Source organism: Phaseolus vulgaris, chromosome 1, assembly GCF_000499845.2.
Source record: "Phaseolus vulgaris cultivar G19833 chromosome 1, P. vulgaris v2.0, whole genome shotgun sequence".
NCBI classification, from domain to species: domain Eukaryota; kingdom Viridiplantae; phylum Streptophyta; class Magnoliopsida; order Fabales; family Fabaceae; genus Phaseolus; species Phaseolus vulgaris.
The window spans coordinates 7,393,661-7,412,704 of record NC_023759.2 but is presented as its reverse complement, the minus strand read 5'-3'; the positions used below and the strand labels follow the sequence as shown (position 1 = coordinate 7,412,704).

At 33.2% G+C, this 19,044-nt stretch overlaps 1 protein-coding gene across 1 annotated transcript; it reads right to left on the bottom strand.

Moving 5' to 3' along the window:
• Positions 1-584: 584 nt before the first annotated feature.
• On the bottom strand, positions 585-17,433 carry LOC137813432 (ATP-dependent zinc metalloprotease FTSH 11, chloroplastic/mitochondrial-like). Its single transcript, XM_068615678.1, has 17 exons — positions 16,603-17,433; positions 16,019-16,172; positions 14,640-14,732; positions 14,401-14,486; positions 14,181-14,304; positions 13,506-13,625; positions 13,156-13,206; positions 12,757-12,818; positions 10,129-10,186; positions 9,879-10,004; positions 6,245-6,325; positions 5,071-5,200; positions 4,767-4,915; positions 2,516-2,797; positions 2,215-2,304; positions 2,025-2,078; positions 585-1,288 (listed from the first exon to the last, which is right to left on the bottom strand). The coding sequence occupies exons 1-17, from the start codon at positions 17,175-17,177 to the stop codon at positions 1,133-1,135; spliced, it is 2,391 nt and encodes a 796-aa protein (XP_068471779.1). The 5' UTR covers positions 17,178-17,433; the 3' UTR covers positions 585-1,132.
• Positions 17,434-19,044: the final 1,611 nt, after the last annotated feature.

Here is a 19,044-nt window from a genome sequence, read left to right as displayed (position 1 = left end):
GAATTCAAATTCCTAAGACCTCATGCTTGGAAAGTGCTCATATATTCATATCCATATTTATTACAATTCTAATAAAATGATAATATTAGAACATATTTCAACGATTGTAAAAGTGCGAACACATTTAACCTTTTAACAAATTATCATTTAAAATCAAACACAATTTATAAATGAGTAATAATAATAATAATAATAATAATAATAATAATAATAATAATTAAAAAATATAATACTATAAAAGAGTAATTGATTAATTGATGGCAAATATTTCAAAACAAATTTATTATTTTTTAAATTTAAATATCAAAACATTGAAAAAGAGTGAATATACTTAATCTTTTGGGTAGTTAAGTGAGTTATCATCTAACAATGGATAATTGTTAGATGAAACTTTTCGATTTTCAATAAAATCGAACACAATTCGAGTGAATTTTCTCGACTGCGTATTTAGCAAAGCACCAGAATAACAAGGGATAAATTTAGATTTCAAGTAATGTATTACATCATTGATATAATTTCAAGTAATCAAAATAAACCTTGCTTACTTCAAAGATAAACTTCAAGTAATTCATATGGATCCAGAATTGTAGTCAAATCACGGTGTACTTTTATTAAATCATCTGTGGTTGCACCCTGTGCAAAGAGTATTACTAAATCCAGGATCTATTAATTATTCATAACATTTTCAAGTATTATTTGCTGTTAAATAAATAGATGCAGAATATGCTAGACATCTTGTGCAAAGCTGCAGTCATCAGTATCCAGGCTTGTTGGGGTGTTGTACCATGTTCCACTAGACAAAGGTCACTGAATGTTTTTAACAAATTTTTAAAAAATGAATTATGTATAGGCTTTCAAATACAATTGTCAAAATGGTAAAGTCCTACATGATACATTGTTCTCACCAAAAATATATTTCCCTCAGGCCCTCAGCAAGGATGATGGTAATCTAGTAGCTGACATTTTGCCACTGTTAAGTAGCATTAGTTGCTTAGCAGATATCCAACGTTGTGTCTTTTTTCCTATGTGCATCTTAGACAAGAATAGCATGCATCTGTAGGGCTTCTGGGGTATACTGTACAGAGCTTCCCCTAAAATAGTACAGTGATGGACGGGAAGTGGAGAGAAAAAATTACACTAACACAAGATCCCCTTCCGCTGCTTCTTGTTCCTGTTGTTCTGGTAGCCGTCCTTCCCGATATGGGAGAAGTATTCGCCTGATTTCTTCTGCACTAAGTGTCTCACACTCTAATAAAGCGTGCGCCAACACATGTAATGCCTTCTCATGCTGAAATAATGTCACAAGTTACTAGTGTTATGAATTTCCATATGCCAGACTACCAGATCTCAAATTTGCTCAAGGTTGACAACTTCTATTAATCAATGTCATTAACAACAACAAAAATTGCTTAGTTTGAATTTTGCTTTGTGTCAATGATCCCCCAGTCAGAAAGCCCCCAAATCTTATTATATAACTATTTGACACATTTGTTTTGATTTAAAAACAGCCACACCTTCATATCAAGAATGTGTGTTCTTGTCCACTAGTTGGCTTGGCTCACTGAAGACAGGCACCGCACTCATGAGTCAGACCTAACAGTGAGCTAAACTCTTCTAAGTACAAGAGTTCTTAACTACTAATCATTAAATTCTTGGTTTTACAGGAAAAAACCTAGATAGAAATAGCTTGCATTCCTTCTAATATGTCTATCATTAAACGTTAATATTAAATCATTTAAAACGATGGATATAAATAACCTAAAATGGAAAAGTGACAGAATCTAACATAGTATAACATACAAGCTAGAAGAGCTGAGAGTCATCAGCCCACTGATCCGAACAGATTGGAAGCTTTCCTCAATTGATGGGTTTTTTTTTAAAACTGTGTGCTTTGTTATCCTCCAAACCATTTATAATTTCTTCTCTTAATGAAATTATTCTTTTAAAAACTTGTCCAACCCCAAAAGTGAAAGAAAAAGGTTTCCCAAAGAAAAAATTTATAGACAATAATTTAATCGACAAACCTTTTTCAGAAGGGCTTTAACACGATCATATGCTTCCCGAAGGAGTTTCACAACCTGCAGATTAAGTATTTTAGTCAAAGTCCTATCCTGATTTTTATTTTTGATAAAACAACACTTCTTAGAATAGGAAGAAAACAACCCAAATATGATTGTTCATCAATTATAAAGGATACCAATTTATAACACTTACCTCTGCATCAATACGTGACTGCATTTCAGAACTTGGTCGCTCTTTTATATGAACTGGCCCGATTGCATCACTCATCCCACAATTTGATACCTTGTGCATAGAGAAAAAATAACACAATAAAAGTCAATAATTTCAGCAGAAAAATCTAAATGTCATCTAACAAATAATTTTGGAAAAAGAAAGCTGCAATTACTTAAGTACTAGTTGTAAAATGTTCCAAATTCCAATTAGAAATCTGAACTATTTTTTTGAAAAAGTTATCTTTATGCACTAAACACAATACAGGGGAGCATAAAATTACCATGTATTGGGCAAGCTCAGTAGCAGTGTGGAGATCACTACTTGCTCCAGTTGTGACATAATCCCGGCCAAAGATAAGCTCTTCTGCAACTCTTCCTCCCATACAAACATCAAGGCGAGCTAACAACTGTTTCTTGCTTATTGATGTCTCGTCACTTGAGGGAAGCTGAGTGACCATTCCTAAAGCAGATCCACGTGGCATGATTGTTGCCTTGTGAATTGGATGTGCACCATCAGTGTTAAGGGCAACAATTGCGTGGCCGCTCTCATGATAGGCAGTGAGCTGAAAATTTCAAATCCAAGATTAACAAATATAACTGTAAGAATACTATTAGAGATTTTATATTGACTATAGATACAATCAAATTATAATATATAAGTGAGTGCAAATCAAATTTTAGAATTCCATTAGTTAAGTTCAACTAGATTTAAAGTTCACTTTCTAAGATAGCATCAGAGTCTGTCAAAGCAAAGGTTGTCGAGCCTATCATGTCATCTATTATCAAATTATCAGATCACCCACAAATATTTAGTCTCATACTTGAGATGTTCAATTCTCAGCATAAGAAGGTGTATTAGAGATCTTGCATTAACTAGAAATATAGCCAAATTAAACCTCACTTTACAAGTCGATTTTGTGAGGTTAACTTAGACTTAAAGTTCACTTTCTAAGAAATACATCAACATATTAATATTATTAAATCTAAAGCATATATATACTTATGATTGCAGATCAGTACAGACTCTACAGAGTGCAGAACATTTCATTATATCGTACCAACAAAATCTGATTATTCTAAATAAAATAGGTATAAAAGATGCTAAAATAGTTTATAAAACTGAGCTATAAAATAATTGCTAAAAACACTCCTCGACATACTACTAATGGTGGGTCCAATGAACAAGAGTGCATCAAAGAATGTGTTGTTAGCATTTCTCTAAATTTGAGCATTACTTCAGAAAAATCACTTAGACAAAAATAATTATATAAAAAAACCAATTTACCATGTCCTAATCACTAGCTAACTACTGACACAGCAAATAATTACTTATAAGACTGTCAATCAATTCTTCCCTATAATATAAAATGTCAGTGTCTTCTCACAAACAAAATTGCAATGTAAGGCTTCAAATTTTCAGCTATAGTAATTTTAGTATTGAGATTAGGCCTGATGAAACTGTCTCTACTCTGGACTCGAAATAATTTAGCACGAAAATTTCATTCGCAAAAATTTAAAAAATGCAGTGCCTCAGATTCGCCTGAATAAGCTTTGTAAAAATCACTTCTTTGATATAAATTTTCTCAAGTTCTTTTCAAAAGTTACTCTTGCTTCAGAGAATGCACTCAAATAACTTGATATCCTCTAATAATAAAGATATGATATAGAAATAAATAAAAATGTTCCTAATAATACATATATAATCAAGATATTCTTGATTATATAAGATTGATCATTGATTCTATAATTATAACAGTTCTCATCAGATGTGTCCACACTTGCACACAATATTTGAGCCATTTCTTGAAATATTTCTTATTCAAAATCATCTTGTTCAAAGAGAATTTTGTTCAAGAATAAATCCCAAAGAGAATTTTGTTCAAGAATAAAACTTTATTCAATAGCTTTAACATCAGTTGAGAAAATATAAATATAAGTTGTGTATAAAAAAAGGTCCATCACAGCTTTTTTTCCTTCTAGGTTGCATAACCCAACCCGTTAAAAGCTTATAGGAACATGGATAGTATTAAGGAGTATCTTTATCTCTAGCCGATGTGGGATCTCCAACAGATAATATTGGGTGCCTATGTCCCATATGGAATAGTATTGTTGTTTGGTGGAGTATTTAAGTGTTTAGCTCTCCCCCAATTAACAACTAGCTCTTAAGGATGGGTTCCCTTGCTGCTTGGATGTTTATCAGATGGTCTTATAAAAGGGACTTCGGCATTATGTTTATGAGATGTGTAAGTCTCATACAGAGTAGTATGAGATGTGTGATGGGGTATTTAAGTGTTCAGTTATCCTTTATTAACAACTTTCTTTTAAGGGTAGAATTCCCCAAGTGCTATATTGTTTATCAAAAGCTCAGATTTGAAACTCCAAAAAACACTCACTGGTCGTGCAAATTACATGTAATCACAATCATGCTGTGCTCCCTGCCTATAGTTTAGATCAATCACATAAGCACAATCCACATGTTCTAACTTCTTAGCACTAAACCAGAATACAAGATGTACTGGCATATACATATACCTTCTTTGACTCTTCAGATATAAACATTGTTTTCCGCTCAGTACCCATAATTATTCTGTCTTTTGCAAACTCCAACTGTGAAGCTGTTACTTTCTCTGCACCTTCAACTGCAGCTTTAATGGCAGCAACATTTACCAAGTTCGCAAGATCTAGTTCAAGGAGATATATAAAAATAGAAAAAAGTCATTCAGAAACAAATCATTAGCAAGTGCCACTCTCTTTGCGTGTCCAATAGAAAAACCTGAAGGAGTATAAGATTTGCATTTATAAAAAAGTCATCTCAAATAAATAAATAACAATTCACCTGCCCCATTGAACCCTGGGGTACCACGAGCAATTGCTTTAACATCTACATCATCAGCTATAGGCTTATCTTGCAGATAGAGTTCAAGTATTTCTTGCCGACCTCGTACATCTGGATTTGGTACAACAATCTGGTATTGGAATTTGTTAGTTTCTATATCTTCTACATTATGTACTCCTTTGGGCACTACTATACATACAAGGACCATATAGCAACTCTCATTATATAGGAAATTAACTTGTACCATCAGAACAAAATTATTATAACAGAAACTAAAAGGACAAATAAAAGCAGAGCATATTCCATCCTACAAAGCACACCTGAACCTAATCAGAGACTGCTTGAACCTTGACTCATCATCTTGTCACTAGGCTGCAAGAAGAGCAAACCTAGAACTGGCCCGCGATCAAGTGAAACCCCAGAAACCCAAAAACTGAAACAAAGTGCAAAAGCATGTGCCAGTTTCTTTGCATGTCCAATAGAGGAACTTCTCTAAAATAGCTATTAACAGGGCACTATTTGTCAGACTTGAATAACTTAATTAGAATAGGTCAACTTTTAGAATAGGATAAGTTTGTGTTGTTTCCTATCTGACCTATATGGTAGGATTAAAATTGAGGTCCAGGGCCCATCCGATGAGAAATGAGAATACTACATCATGAAACCAGACCTACGAGAGCCATCATTTTCTGTTAGCCAGCACCACCCTCTCAAAGTGAAATGGTTGTGACAGAACACAAACAGAAGGTCAACACCAGCAAATTGTGATCGTGGGGTATTGGCAATGCAGTTTTCAATTGGGCTTCCTAAGCACAATGCAAGAAAACATCGCAGAAAAACAATTAACGAACCCTACACCACCGCTATTGTTGTTGCTCCAACCAAGACTCCAATACACAAGGCAACAAAATTTGTATTGTGCCTCACGACCACTCCAACCACTATTGACAACATAGATTGTCTAATAATAGAGGTTCATAGGCATTTAATCAATAATTTAGAGGAAATTGAATATCCTCTATTTATGTGTAATTAATGTAATAAGCCTACATGCATTGGCATCTATTGTGCAGTCAAACACGATTTTCAACCTAATATACCGATGTCTCTACCACTCAACACTATATTATTTCTCTTAAAAGATTAATCTATTGTGGAAAATAATAAGACTTACATGTCGATCGAATCTACCAGGCCTTGTTAGAGCTGGATCAAGAATATCAGGCAAGTTTGTTGCAGCCATTAATATTATTCCCTACAAGATAAAATAATGAATTACATGAGATATAAGCATGGAAACAATGCAAGAGTGTATTTTACCTTTTCTCATTTATTCATTTACAGGAATTCCTTACATTAAAGATAAAAAAAATGTAATGATTAATCCTACCATATACGTCAGATAGGAAACAATGCAAAAATTAGCCTATTCGAACAAATTAACCTATTCTAAATCAGTTACACAATTTTGACACTCCCAAGCTAGAGCATACAAGTTGTATGTACCAAGTTAGGAACATAAAACTGAGTTTGAGGTTCTCTCGAGGACGAAGTCAAAATATTTGAACCATGGTAGTAAGTATCGTACGATTCACGATACGAATCGTACAATACGATACGGTTTCAGAGCCCAACGATACAAATTGTGAGAAGAATTGTTTTTACTCCCGTATCGTGGTTGTATAGTGTGAATCGTATCATGAATTGTATGAATCGCGAAACTGTTTCGTATCGCGACTTGGGTTTTATTCTGTGTTTAGGTGTGAATTGGGTTGGGTTACTTGAATTGGTTTTATAAAAACCCTAATTTTAACTTTTTTACTCGCGAACCTGCACCATTAACGAAATATTGAACTTGAGGTGGACAACCAGAAGGTGCGAACACGACGAAGGCAGGACGACAAAGTGAATGTCAGAACGGTGGTGAAGCACACGCTGGAGCAGCGAGAGGCGCAAGACACTTGGGTTCACGAGTGAAGATACCGAGGAGTCGCTACCGTCGTCGGAGGCGTTGCAGTCGTCGGAGGTGATGTAGTCGTAGGCATTGGAGGCACGAAAGTACTCTCTTTTTTGCAGTAGAAGAGAAAATAGGGGAGATCTTTTTGCTGCTCTTAAATCAAATATTTTCTTTTAACAAAGAGGCCCATATAAGCCAGCCCAATCTAACCATTATAATATTAACCTAATTTTGTCAAATATTAACCTAATATGGCCAGTGATATAACAACTCTTTTCTTAATGTGATTGTGATTATTAATTATATTTTTACAAGGAATTGGGTCATATAATCCAGCCCAATCAAACCATTAAAATATTAACCTAATCTGCCAAAATATTAACCTAACATGACCAGTGATATAACAACTCTTTTTTAATGTAACTGTGATTGTTAATTATATTTTTACATGTTTATATGTCTTATGTTATATTTTTTAAATGTTTATGAATCTTACGATTCACGATTCGAAATATAGGCTCTCCGATTCACGATTCAACTACCATGATTTGAACTAATCATTGGAGCTGACAAACTTTGTACAAATATCCTTTGACAACAACTTCAAATGACAACCAATTTCTTTATGTTTGGTTTTACCATGAAATACATAGTTGGAGGCAATGTTAATAACCTAGTTATCACATTACATGCTCATTTGTTGAATGTCACAAAATTTGAACCCTTGAAGTAAATGTTTTATCCACACAAGTCAAAATGCATCATCATGTACTTAGCTTCGACACTAGATCAAGCAATCAAATTTGTTTCTTGCATTTCCAAGAAACAATATCGCCTCCAATAAAACACAATTGTCAGTAGTGGATCACCTATCTATAGAAGATTCAGCCTAATCAACATCATGATACTAGTCATCTAAGTACTTCCCTTATCTTCATATAGCAGTCCATATCCCGAGGCCTTATTGAGGTATTTGAGGATGCAAATGAAAATATTCCAATAACAAAGACAAGCATCCTACATAGATTGACTAACCACTCCAACCAACCACAAAAGACAAGTCATGTTTAGAAATAGTGAGAGAAATAAGATTCCCAAGTCTTTCGTATCTTTTTGGATATGAGATGGGCTAACTTTCTTATGCCGTTAATTTCTACTTTAGATCCATAGGACTATTCACGCACCTACAATCAATCACACACGTTTCTTGTAGATTGTCTACAGCATATTTTCCTTGAGAAATTACAATACCTTACTTTGATCGAGCCACTTCAAAACCTATAAAGTATTTAAGACATCCAAGATCTTCGGTTCAAAAGTGATTGCATAAATACATATCTAGCTAAAAGATTTAGTGACATCATTCCCTTTAATGACCATATCATCAAAATACTCAATTAAGTATGCGCATTTCTCAAGATATGTACAACAATACGAAACTGAATTATCTGTTTCACTACATTTTAGAACAAAAGTTTGTACAATGTGGCTGAATTCACCAAACCAAGCACATGGAGATTGTTTAAGACCATAAAGAGAACATTATAATTTATAAAACATGTATACGAGAATATCTAGGAAGACACATGAAAGTTTTTGCAGGGATTTTGTGTAAACTCCAAGGACGTGTCATGAATAAAACATACACACAAAAACAAGGATAGAAACATGAATAAAAGGTTCATCATTCGAAGGATAGAATAGGGAATGTTATTGTCGAGGAAGGAAAAGAGCATTCTATTTATGAGGAAGCAAGTTGTAAGAGTAGCATCACCTTGGTGGTGAAATGCCATATTAGCATCAAGTTATAAGCTATGAGCAGTCTCAATGGAGATGCCATATTATTCAGCAAAATCATATGGATTTCTGCGAGTAATAGTGGGAACACGAAGCAATAGTGTTATTGGCTTTCCATCAATGGAATTTCTTGACAAGACAGGGTATGATCTCGAAGATCATCAAGATATAGGTACATGACACGAAGAATCATAACCATATAGAACATATCTAACTTCTTAATCTCTTCCAAATTATCAACTTCTAAAAACATCTTCAATTCCTCAAGAGCCCATTGGGCTTCAACAATAAAAGAAGTCATGTCATGAGCGGAAGACATAAAATCATTAAATATCATTTGCAAAAATTACTCTTAACCTCCTTTCAAAAAGAGTAACACAATTTGAACGCTCTAAGAGTTCCCAATATATTGGGTTCCACAAATTGCCACAAGCAACAAAGCTGAAAATCTTTTTCCACTATTAAACTTTGTCTAATTGTTTTGTAACACCATCTTCCAATTGATCATGAAGACCTTCAACAAGAAACCACAGATGCTAACCAAGAGAAAATAATTTTTTCCATGAAGCCTCTCTAAAGAAATTGTGGGTGACCTACTAAATGAGTGGACAGGTCTAGATGTCATTGCATATCAGAAACAAAGAGCACACATGTAAAAAAAGAACACTCAAGGTGTTCAAAATGGGAGCCAAACTCCAATTAGAAGGAAAGGTGGAAAAGCATAATGGAGCAAGGACAAGAGAGGCCAACAAGAGAAATTGAGGAAGCATGAAGTCCTTCTAGCGATCAAAAGGCACCCCCATGGACTTCATGCACCTAGGTTGGCCGCTTTGATACCAACCTAATAGAAGTTCATTCAATCATTTATAGGAGTTCCTTACATCAAAGATGCAAGACAGTAATGATTAATCCTACCATATAGATCAAATACGAAACTATGCATAAGTTAACCAATTATAACAAGTTAACCTATTCAACATAAGTTACACGATTCTATCAAAATCAATTTCTAAAACCACAGGAACAAATTGCACTCCAAACTATTCAAAGATACCTCATTCTGCTCAAACCCATCCATTTCGACAAGTAGTTGATGTAATGTCTTCTTTGTGTGACCCTCCCATTGTTTTCTTGTTGATCCAACAGCATCAATTTCATCGATGAAAATGATACAAGGTGCCTATAAAAAGATAAAAGAGAAATAAATATTTCATAATAAAACATAAAAAAAAGGACCCATTTGATATGGTGAAAAACCACAATAGTAGACAATTTGGGGAAACCATTTGCAAATAACAATAGACCTTCTTTTTCGCAGCTTGAAATAATGATCTTACACGCCGAGCACCGACACCAACAAACCTGGGCATGAAAGAGAAGTTATATGAAAAGAAACATATAGTATGTTTCGTATGACAGAAAAGATTAGGTAGGAAAAGAAAACAAGCCACAACTATCCTTTCAATTGATTGGAACACACATCAAGAAAAAATTGAAAAAGCATGGACCCACATAAAAAAATTAATCCTTCATGGTACAAAGTGGAAGTGTAGCAACTTCTATACAAACATATGTAGTTACGAATTTTAAAACAAAAATAAATTGTTTTATTTTTACTTTAAAAGCATATATATGAATAAAACAAACAAAGAAAAAGGTATATAATGAGTAGTGTCAATAATAATATTTAAATAGTATAACAATATTATTTTAGATTTCAAGATAACGGTCAAACTATAGGAGAGAGAGAGAGATTGAGCTGATACCATGTTTCTAATACGTCACAAATGCTTTATTTACATTGAGAAAATGAAATCAATACAATAAATGGAGAAGATTTTATATACTCTAATAATAAAGTTATGATAAAGGCATAAATAAAAATGTTTCTAATAATACATATATAATCTAGATATTTTTTTATCATAAAAGATTTGCTTCTTATTCTTATAATTATTAAACTCCCCCTCAAGTTGAAACATATAAATTTTAATTGCCCAGCTTGTGGATAATCGATCCTTACTCAAAAGACTTGGTGAATATGACAGGCAATTGTTTACTAGAGTTGAAAAATATAGTGGTGATGTCTCTTATGAAATGACTCTAGTTTTTCCCTTATGAAATGACAATTCACTTCAATATGTTTGGTCATCTCAAGAAAGACAAGATTAAAGGTGACGTGAAATTGCCTACTTGTCACATATAAGGCATATTTGAGAACTTTCTTCAAATTTAAGCTCTTTAAGAAGTTGTTTTAGCTATATGAGCTCACAAGGTCATTGCCCTGCAATCTGCCTCTGCAGTTGATCTTGCCACAACATGTTTACTGTTTTTCCACGACATTGAACTAACTCCAACAAAAAAACACAGTACCTAAGGTGGAGCATCTATCACTTGTCTTCATAATACCCAACAATTTGAGTATTTCCCTAATTTTCATAAATAAGGCTTTTCCAAGAGCATTCTTAATATGCTTTAGGATCCGTCTAACTACATTCCAAAGGCCTTAACAAGGATAATTTAAAAAAAGTGAGGTAATTTAACTTATCACCTAACCTTTAGTATCTCATAGGATTGTAATACAATACTCTTTGGTTAGATACAAGTTTGGCACTCAATCTATAGACAAGTCCACAAACTTAGCATTTCACATCCCTATTTCTTCTAGAATATCCAAAGCATATTTTCTATAGGATATGACCAAACCATTTTTTGACTGTGCAACTTCTGTACCGAGGAAATACCTCAAGTGCCCACTTCACCATAACACAATTTTGGAAGCCCAAGATGAATAGTTAGACTCATCCACCTTCTCAATTCTAATCAAAAAAATTGTGTTTGGAAAAACTTTGTATATATAAACTGACAATTAAAAATATTAAATTAAATTACAATAACTTAAATTTAGTTTTAGAATTTATTTCAAAAACATATACGAATAATATAAATAAGCAATAAATAGAAACTATATAGTATAGTTTTTTTGTCAATTTATCATTTTTTCAATAATAAAATATAAAATTATTAAATGAAAATATTTTTATTCTATATTTTACTTTTTTTGCTTTAGTTACTTTCCACTCTTTTTTTCCTTTCCTTTGTTTTTCTTTCCAAACCAAACATAGAACATATCACAACATTCTTTAATGTGATAAAGGTTGTTACTATATATGTCAGCACGCAAAACAAACCATCCAAGAATTACATACACTTCTATTCGGACCCTGTGGATACTCGTAAAACACACCCACAATGGGTAGGATAAATACATGCTCAATAAGAACCCACAAAATTTAATAGGTATGGGTGCAATGCAAATATGAATATATAAGTGCAAAGTAGTAATGGATATGGAAATTAAGTTACTACCTGTACAACTGTGGAGACTTTTGCAATTGCATGTATGAGAAAAATAACTATAGCACACTACTCAACCCTACCCATCGTCATCCCTAGAAAACATGAAAACATTGTATCTAATCTAACCTGATAGAGTGCCACAAACATAAAAAAAAAAGAAATTTTAGAATGTCATGAACTCATCATTCTGTTGCATATATTTTGCCTGTTTCGATTATTTGAATTTATTCCCTAGCAATAAATATCACAAAAGGCCAATTCCTTGTTCATCACAAAAATGGGAACCCTTGATACGGAGATACTAAGAAAATTTCATATAACTCTACAGAGTTCATTAGAATAACAATATCAAATAAAATACATTTCGCAATCAAAAACAGGCATGCATCAATATATTTTGTACCACAGTTCACAATTGTATTCTTATTATCAAGGTTGCAATGCAAAAAGCATTTTTGTGTTGTGTTACTTTCAAAATAACATGCAATGCACCCACATCATTTTGCAGCATTATAAATAATAAGTGTCAATGCTCACAATTAATGCATTATAGAAAAGCAAAAGAGACTTACATCTCCTCAAATTCAGAGCCTGCCCGATAGAAAAAGGGAACACCAGCTTCTCCAGCAATAGCCTTCAAGGTCCCAGATAAAGCAAACACTATTAGATCATAACAATGATAAATTTCAATAGATTAACTCAGAAGATTGATTTCAATAAAGAAGAATTTTAGTTACAATAACAGATCAGAAGAATAATGTAAAGTGTAAGAAAATATCAATGCAGGAGACAAGATCCAAAGTCCATTTATGTCATTCCTGAACTTCCTAATAGAAAACTTATACAGTGTAGTGTGGCATATTGAGAATGACAACAATCCCAAAAGAATATGGAAGTAGACCAACAAATTATAATTGTATAACACAATAACATCATAAAAACTGTAAAAGACAGGACAGAAATTAACTGACCTTCGCTAGCAGAGTTTTTCCAGTTCCAGGTGCTCCTGTCAAAAGAATCCCCTGAAAAGTGGAACACTTTAGCCACACTTGACAATCAAAATACAAGGAATACACACCAAAAAATCATGATATATTATTATGAGACAAGCGAAAAATGTACTTATAACTATCATTCATTATGATGACCAAAACATAACATGTATGCATATTCAGAAGGATTAGAGAGAATCAGATCATAAACAGCGATGAAAAATTAGTTTTTCCTACTAAGAAATAAGAAGTCCATGTATGAAAAAATAGAATATGAACAAAAGCTAGCAGGAAAAAAAGAACAAAATGATAAATTAACCTCTTCAGACCTTTGGCAACTTTCCTCCAAGGCGTGTAAACTTAGATGGATTTTTTAGGTACTCCACAACTTCCTCAAGTTCTTGTTTTGCATCATCACAACCTTTCACATCCTTAAAGGTTTTTACATTCTGCAAGTAAAGAGAAGGCATGATAGGGAAAGATTAATAAATCAGAATTTGTATGGTGTAGCAGACTTTTGGGTTTTGTGTATATTCTACACAGCAGGCTAACAGAACAATCAGATATCATTCAGAAATTATGGAGGTGGCAAACTTCCCACTATGTTGTTGACTCCTCCACAAAATAGCAAGTAGACATAATTAGGTAAGATTATTTTATTTAGATAAAGATTTAAGAAGGCATAACATATATCATGTTATTGTTCATTCTTTTGATTTGATAAGCAAAAATTCATTTCATGAAGGCAATAAATCGATGATCACAAGATGTGCCTACTCATAGCTTCCAGAACAGTACTGCTCAACACAAAAAATCATATCATTGTTAATTAACCTATTGCACCTAGAATCTTCTCATCCAAATACTGATTAGCAGTCAAAATTTCTAGCTTATTCAAGAGAAAGCTATTGAATCATATAACACTCAAGAAATAGAGAATAACATATTTTCCAGACTTTTCTAGAAATTTGAGTAAAGAAGTAAGAACATATTAACAAGTTAACCTTTTCTGGCATCACTTCCTTATTTAGCTCCTTTGGGGCATAGGAAGAACTTGATCCAACTCCTGAAGGTCCAATCCCCCCCAAGCTTCCAATGTATTTTTGAAGTGCCGCAGCACCCATAAACCTGAAAGGATGTGCAGTAGCAAATACAAGTATATAAAATCAAATAGTGGATTATATATGAGAAAAGAGGGAAGAAAGAAAAACTGAAGACTCGTACCAGACCAACCCCACAGCTATGGTAAACAAAATAGTCGAGATAAGCTCTTGTGCAAAACGTGATTTATTTGATACTTTTGGATCAACCTAAAGGAGGAAAGAGCTTTTCATGAGTTTCAATGAATAAATAAACAAAAAAGAATCTGGGTTACAATAGAAAAATTAAACAATAATGTCCCACAAGATTTAAAAATGATAACCAATAAAAGCACAGAGAAAGCCTTTTGCAATAAATTTTACCATAACCACATGTAATGGCTGCTTCTCAGATATTCCGGGATTAAGAAAAGTTTCATCTGAGTTACCCAATGCACGTTGCTTCAACTCTTGCAACTGAAAAATAGGTTTACCATCAGTTTTCCATTATAACACAGGTACATCATGACCTAAAAAGTCTAAAGGCTGTTATTATAATCAAAAGAAAGTATACATTACAAATCATCTCTTATCATGCAGTCATAGGAGGACAACAATCATCTATTAGGGTCCATTATAAATCTATCATGGGTTTAAAGGCAAAAGGAGAGTGCAAAATAACTCATCCAGAAAGGCATGTTAGAGAAATACTGCCAAACACTGTATATAAGTGCTTAAAAAGTATCAAATTTATTATGCAAAAAAAAAAAGACACCACCAAAGAGTCTTCCCTACTAGACATGTCAATTATATGTATTAAACAAGACCATTGTTTTGTCATGAACGAAATCCTCCAAAAGTCTATTTGGATATGATACAACTCTGTTTCAAAGGGTTCATCTAGAATCTTTATTGGTTTCCCCTTATCCTCAAGTAAGGACTATCCTGCACTGCCTCCATTCTTCTTACTGAGGCTCCTACTCTATGTGTCTTCTTTTCACATGGCCAAACATATCTTCAGTTCCAAAGAGAATCTAAGACCTCTCCCAGTTCTCTTAATTGCATTCATTCCTAAACCTATCATGTCTATGTCAATTATGCACCACAACATCAACGTCTCAACAATACTAACCTTATGTATCTTGTTGGCATTTTCAGTGACACAACGCTTGAAGCATTTCTGCAATTCATCCACTCTATTTGACTACTACAGTTTACATCTGTCATTTGCTCCATCTTGACAGAAACAACTATGCCAAAAGCTTAATACCCGCACTCCCCTCCCTTCAATAAATCTCCCACTAGGAACACGTCATCCTCCAAAAGTACGCATACTAATGGCACTACCTCTTGGATAAGCTCCATGATGAGCACATCCAAAAACTTAAGTTTAAAAAAAATTAATCATAACTGACAACAAATCAGGAAGAATACAATAAAATTAATTTTGATGAAGAAGCGTGAAACTAAGAACTTTGGTAGAAAAAATATACTTTCAAAATAATAATGTAATTCAGCAGTAAAACAGACATCAGTTAAGCATTTTGATAAAAACAGTCACAGATTAAATTACCAATTACAAAAGAAATCCAAATATCATACATGATGCTTATGGAAATCAAGTAGAAATAAATAGATGCCAATCAAGATGTACAGAAAACCCCTCTACCCGTACCAATGAATATGAAGCACTAAGAATTTGGTTACACATAATAAAAATTGAAAAACATAATACCAAAAACATGATGCTACAAAATGATTACCAGGATAGGAAGGCTAGAAGTTTTTCCAGAATCCTCATCTGGAAGATATTCACTAATAGAATTAGTAATCACAAGAGCTCGAAGATATTCCGCAACCCCTCTACTGTCCACTGCTCGATCCCTTTGTTCAAACCGCTTGATGACAGATTCAGGACTAGAAAAACAAACATAATCAAACAAATTAATACATATTCTAACAAACTGACACAAAAAGCCTCCAGGTCAGAAACCTATGTAGTGTAATTGTCTACCTGGCCAAATTTTCTCTAATGTAACATTTTCTTCTTTTTCTGTAAGCACTACAAGAGCTACATTCTCCAATAACTCTCAAATCCATATATCTAACTACAATTCACAATTTTTCATCTGTCCTACATCATTAAACACACGAAACCCGAACAATTCTTGCACGAGCACATGCATGAGCAATCAAAGCGCAAAACTTTATCACCACTTCAACGCATATTGAATCGTCTTAGTTTTACTTTTACCCGTAGCCACCGTAGACGAACAAAAATAGCTCAAGAACCTTATATTCTTGAGCAGTCATCAAAAGAAAACATTTCCAAATTCAAAAAACGAACCTGTGCTTATTGAGTTCCACAAACAGAGCACTCTGTTTAGCAGCATCTTGCGGATTCGCGTCGGCGTCCGCGATCAACCGCTCGACGCGCTTCTCCTGCCGCCAAAACGGCCACCAATCAAGAAACTCCGCGAAAGCCTTCTTTACACGCTCCCTCGCCTTCACCCACAGTCCCACAAATAACACCACTATCGAAAACCTTCCATTCGCCACATTTCCTTCGCTCTCCAAATCCGCGCCACTCCGCAGCACAGTCTCCGCACCTTCCAAACTCGCCTCGCCCGAATCAGAAACCAAAACTGCACCTTCTTCCGTCGAATAAATTACACCCGCGCTGGCGTCCGCTTCGGCGTCGCCCGAACCGAATTCGGATGGGTTGTCATTGGGTTCAGACCGGGAACCGACGCTGTCAGAGCGAAAGGTGCAGCAGAGGAGCGTGGAGGAAAGGCGGCGCGTGGAGTGGAAGGAGAGGGCGAATGGGGAGTGGTTCGCAGAGAGGAACGAGAATGGGAATGGGAATGGGAAGGGAAATGGAAGAGAAGGTTTTGAGAGAAGTGAAGCTTGAAGTGTGGCCATTATTAGGGTTTTATTTGACAGAGTCTCTCTTCTTTCTCTGTGTAGTGGGAAATTTGGGGAAGAAGGAGAGTGTAAGAAATGAATGTAACCTTATCCAGGGATTCAAATTGGCGCCGGCTTTGGAAATTTTGTGAATACGGATTTTATTGTAATTACGCTTGGATTGAATGAAAATGTTCGTTTCTTGCCTCTGCATATCGTGGACATTTCGTAGTCACACTGCCCAAGCCTCCATGGATTCTTTCTCTTGTCACATTCTTTATCTAATCTTTTCTTTTTTATCAAAATGCAAACTAATTTTTATTATTATTTTAATTAAATTAATTATTACGATCCATATAATTTTAATGTTTTAAACATTCAACTTAATCATCTATTTACTTCAATTTAATTAGAACTACTAGAAAAATGTTCCACCAAAACTTATTTTGATTTAATAATATAAATGTATAGTTGATCACTTTTATAATTGATAATTGCAAATATGGAAATTAATTTTTAAAATATAAAATTAAAGTAATTATTATAATAATAAAAACCCTCAAATTAATTTTATAATTATTATATTTCTAATTAATAATGTTCATAATTTGAATTTTGAAACCTTTAAAATAATTATATTTTTTATGTGAACAATGACAATTAAAAATCTTTTGGTAACGTTGTTGGTAACATTAATACATATTAACATAATTAAATAACTTTTCAAAATCTTGGAGGTAATTGTTTCTTCTTTTAAACATAAGAAACAATTCAGTTTCTCAAATATTATGACTTATTTTAAATAAACTTTCCAAAAAATATCAAAAATATATAATCACTCTTTCACAACAACTATTCAAAATATCATTTATACTACAAAATGACATATAAAGAAATATATCATTTAATTTACATTATTCACAACGAGCACCACTATACATTTATAGCTTAAAATGGCATAAAGTGTGACAATTATATTAATAAATCATACTATTATTCTTTAATCTATGTTTCTATTTACAAAATAATGATTTGGACTTAAAGTTAAAGTATTAAGTGATTATTAACATCAGTATATATTCAAATGAATTATTTTTACGAATGATTTTTGTTATGGGACACTTGATCATTAGACTATTTGATTGAAATGGTTGTATCTCAATACTATTATTAATGAGAATTTTATTTTTACAAAAGTAGGATAATTATCAAAATGCTTTATAGTTTTTATTGTAATAAATAATATCAAATATTAATAAACTAATAACTTTATTTTTTACTGTGCTAATTTGAAAAAATACATCCGTGAAAAGAAGTATAGTCTTTGATAAGCCATGAAATTGTTTTTCCTTATACAATTTTTAAATTATGTTCATCTAAAGCTTGTTTAAGAGAAAAGTTGATGTGATCTTAACCAAAAAAACAAAAGGAACTTAAATCACTACAAGAAGGTCTGTACCGGGGCTTCAGAGAAAAGAATCAAGGAATAAGAGATTACAAATAACTCTTAAGATTATAAAGAAAAACATAAAAGGAGAATGTATAAGAAGCTTGAAAAAAATATTAGGAATATAGATAATTATTATAATGTTTTCCTATGTTTGTTGACTGTGGTTATATTTCTCGTGGGAGTATGGGAAAGTTTATTGGCGGTTTATCTACTTTTATTGATATTCAAACTGTTTTAGTTGCTGAGATTTATGGAGTTATACATGTCATTGAAAAAACTCAAAAGATGAGTCTTACTAGTTTATGGCTTGAATGTAATTTTGTCTTGGTTTGTGTTGCATTTAGTGTTATGACTAATGTTCTTTAGATTTTTCGTAATAGGTGAAAAACTTGTCTTAATTACTGTGGAAAAATTAAATTTAGGATTTCTCACATT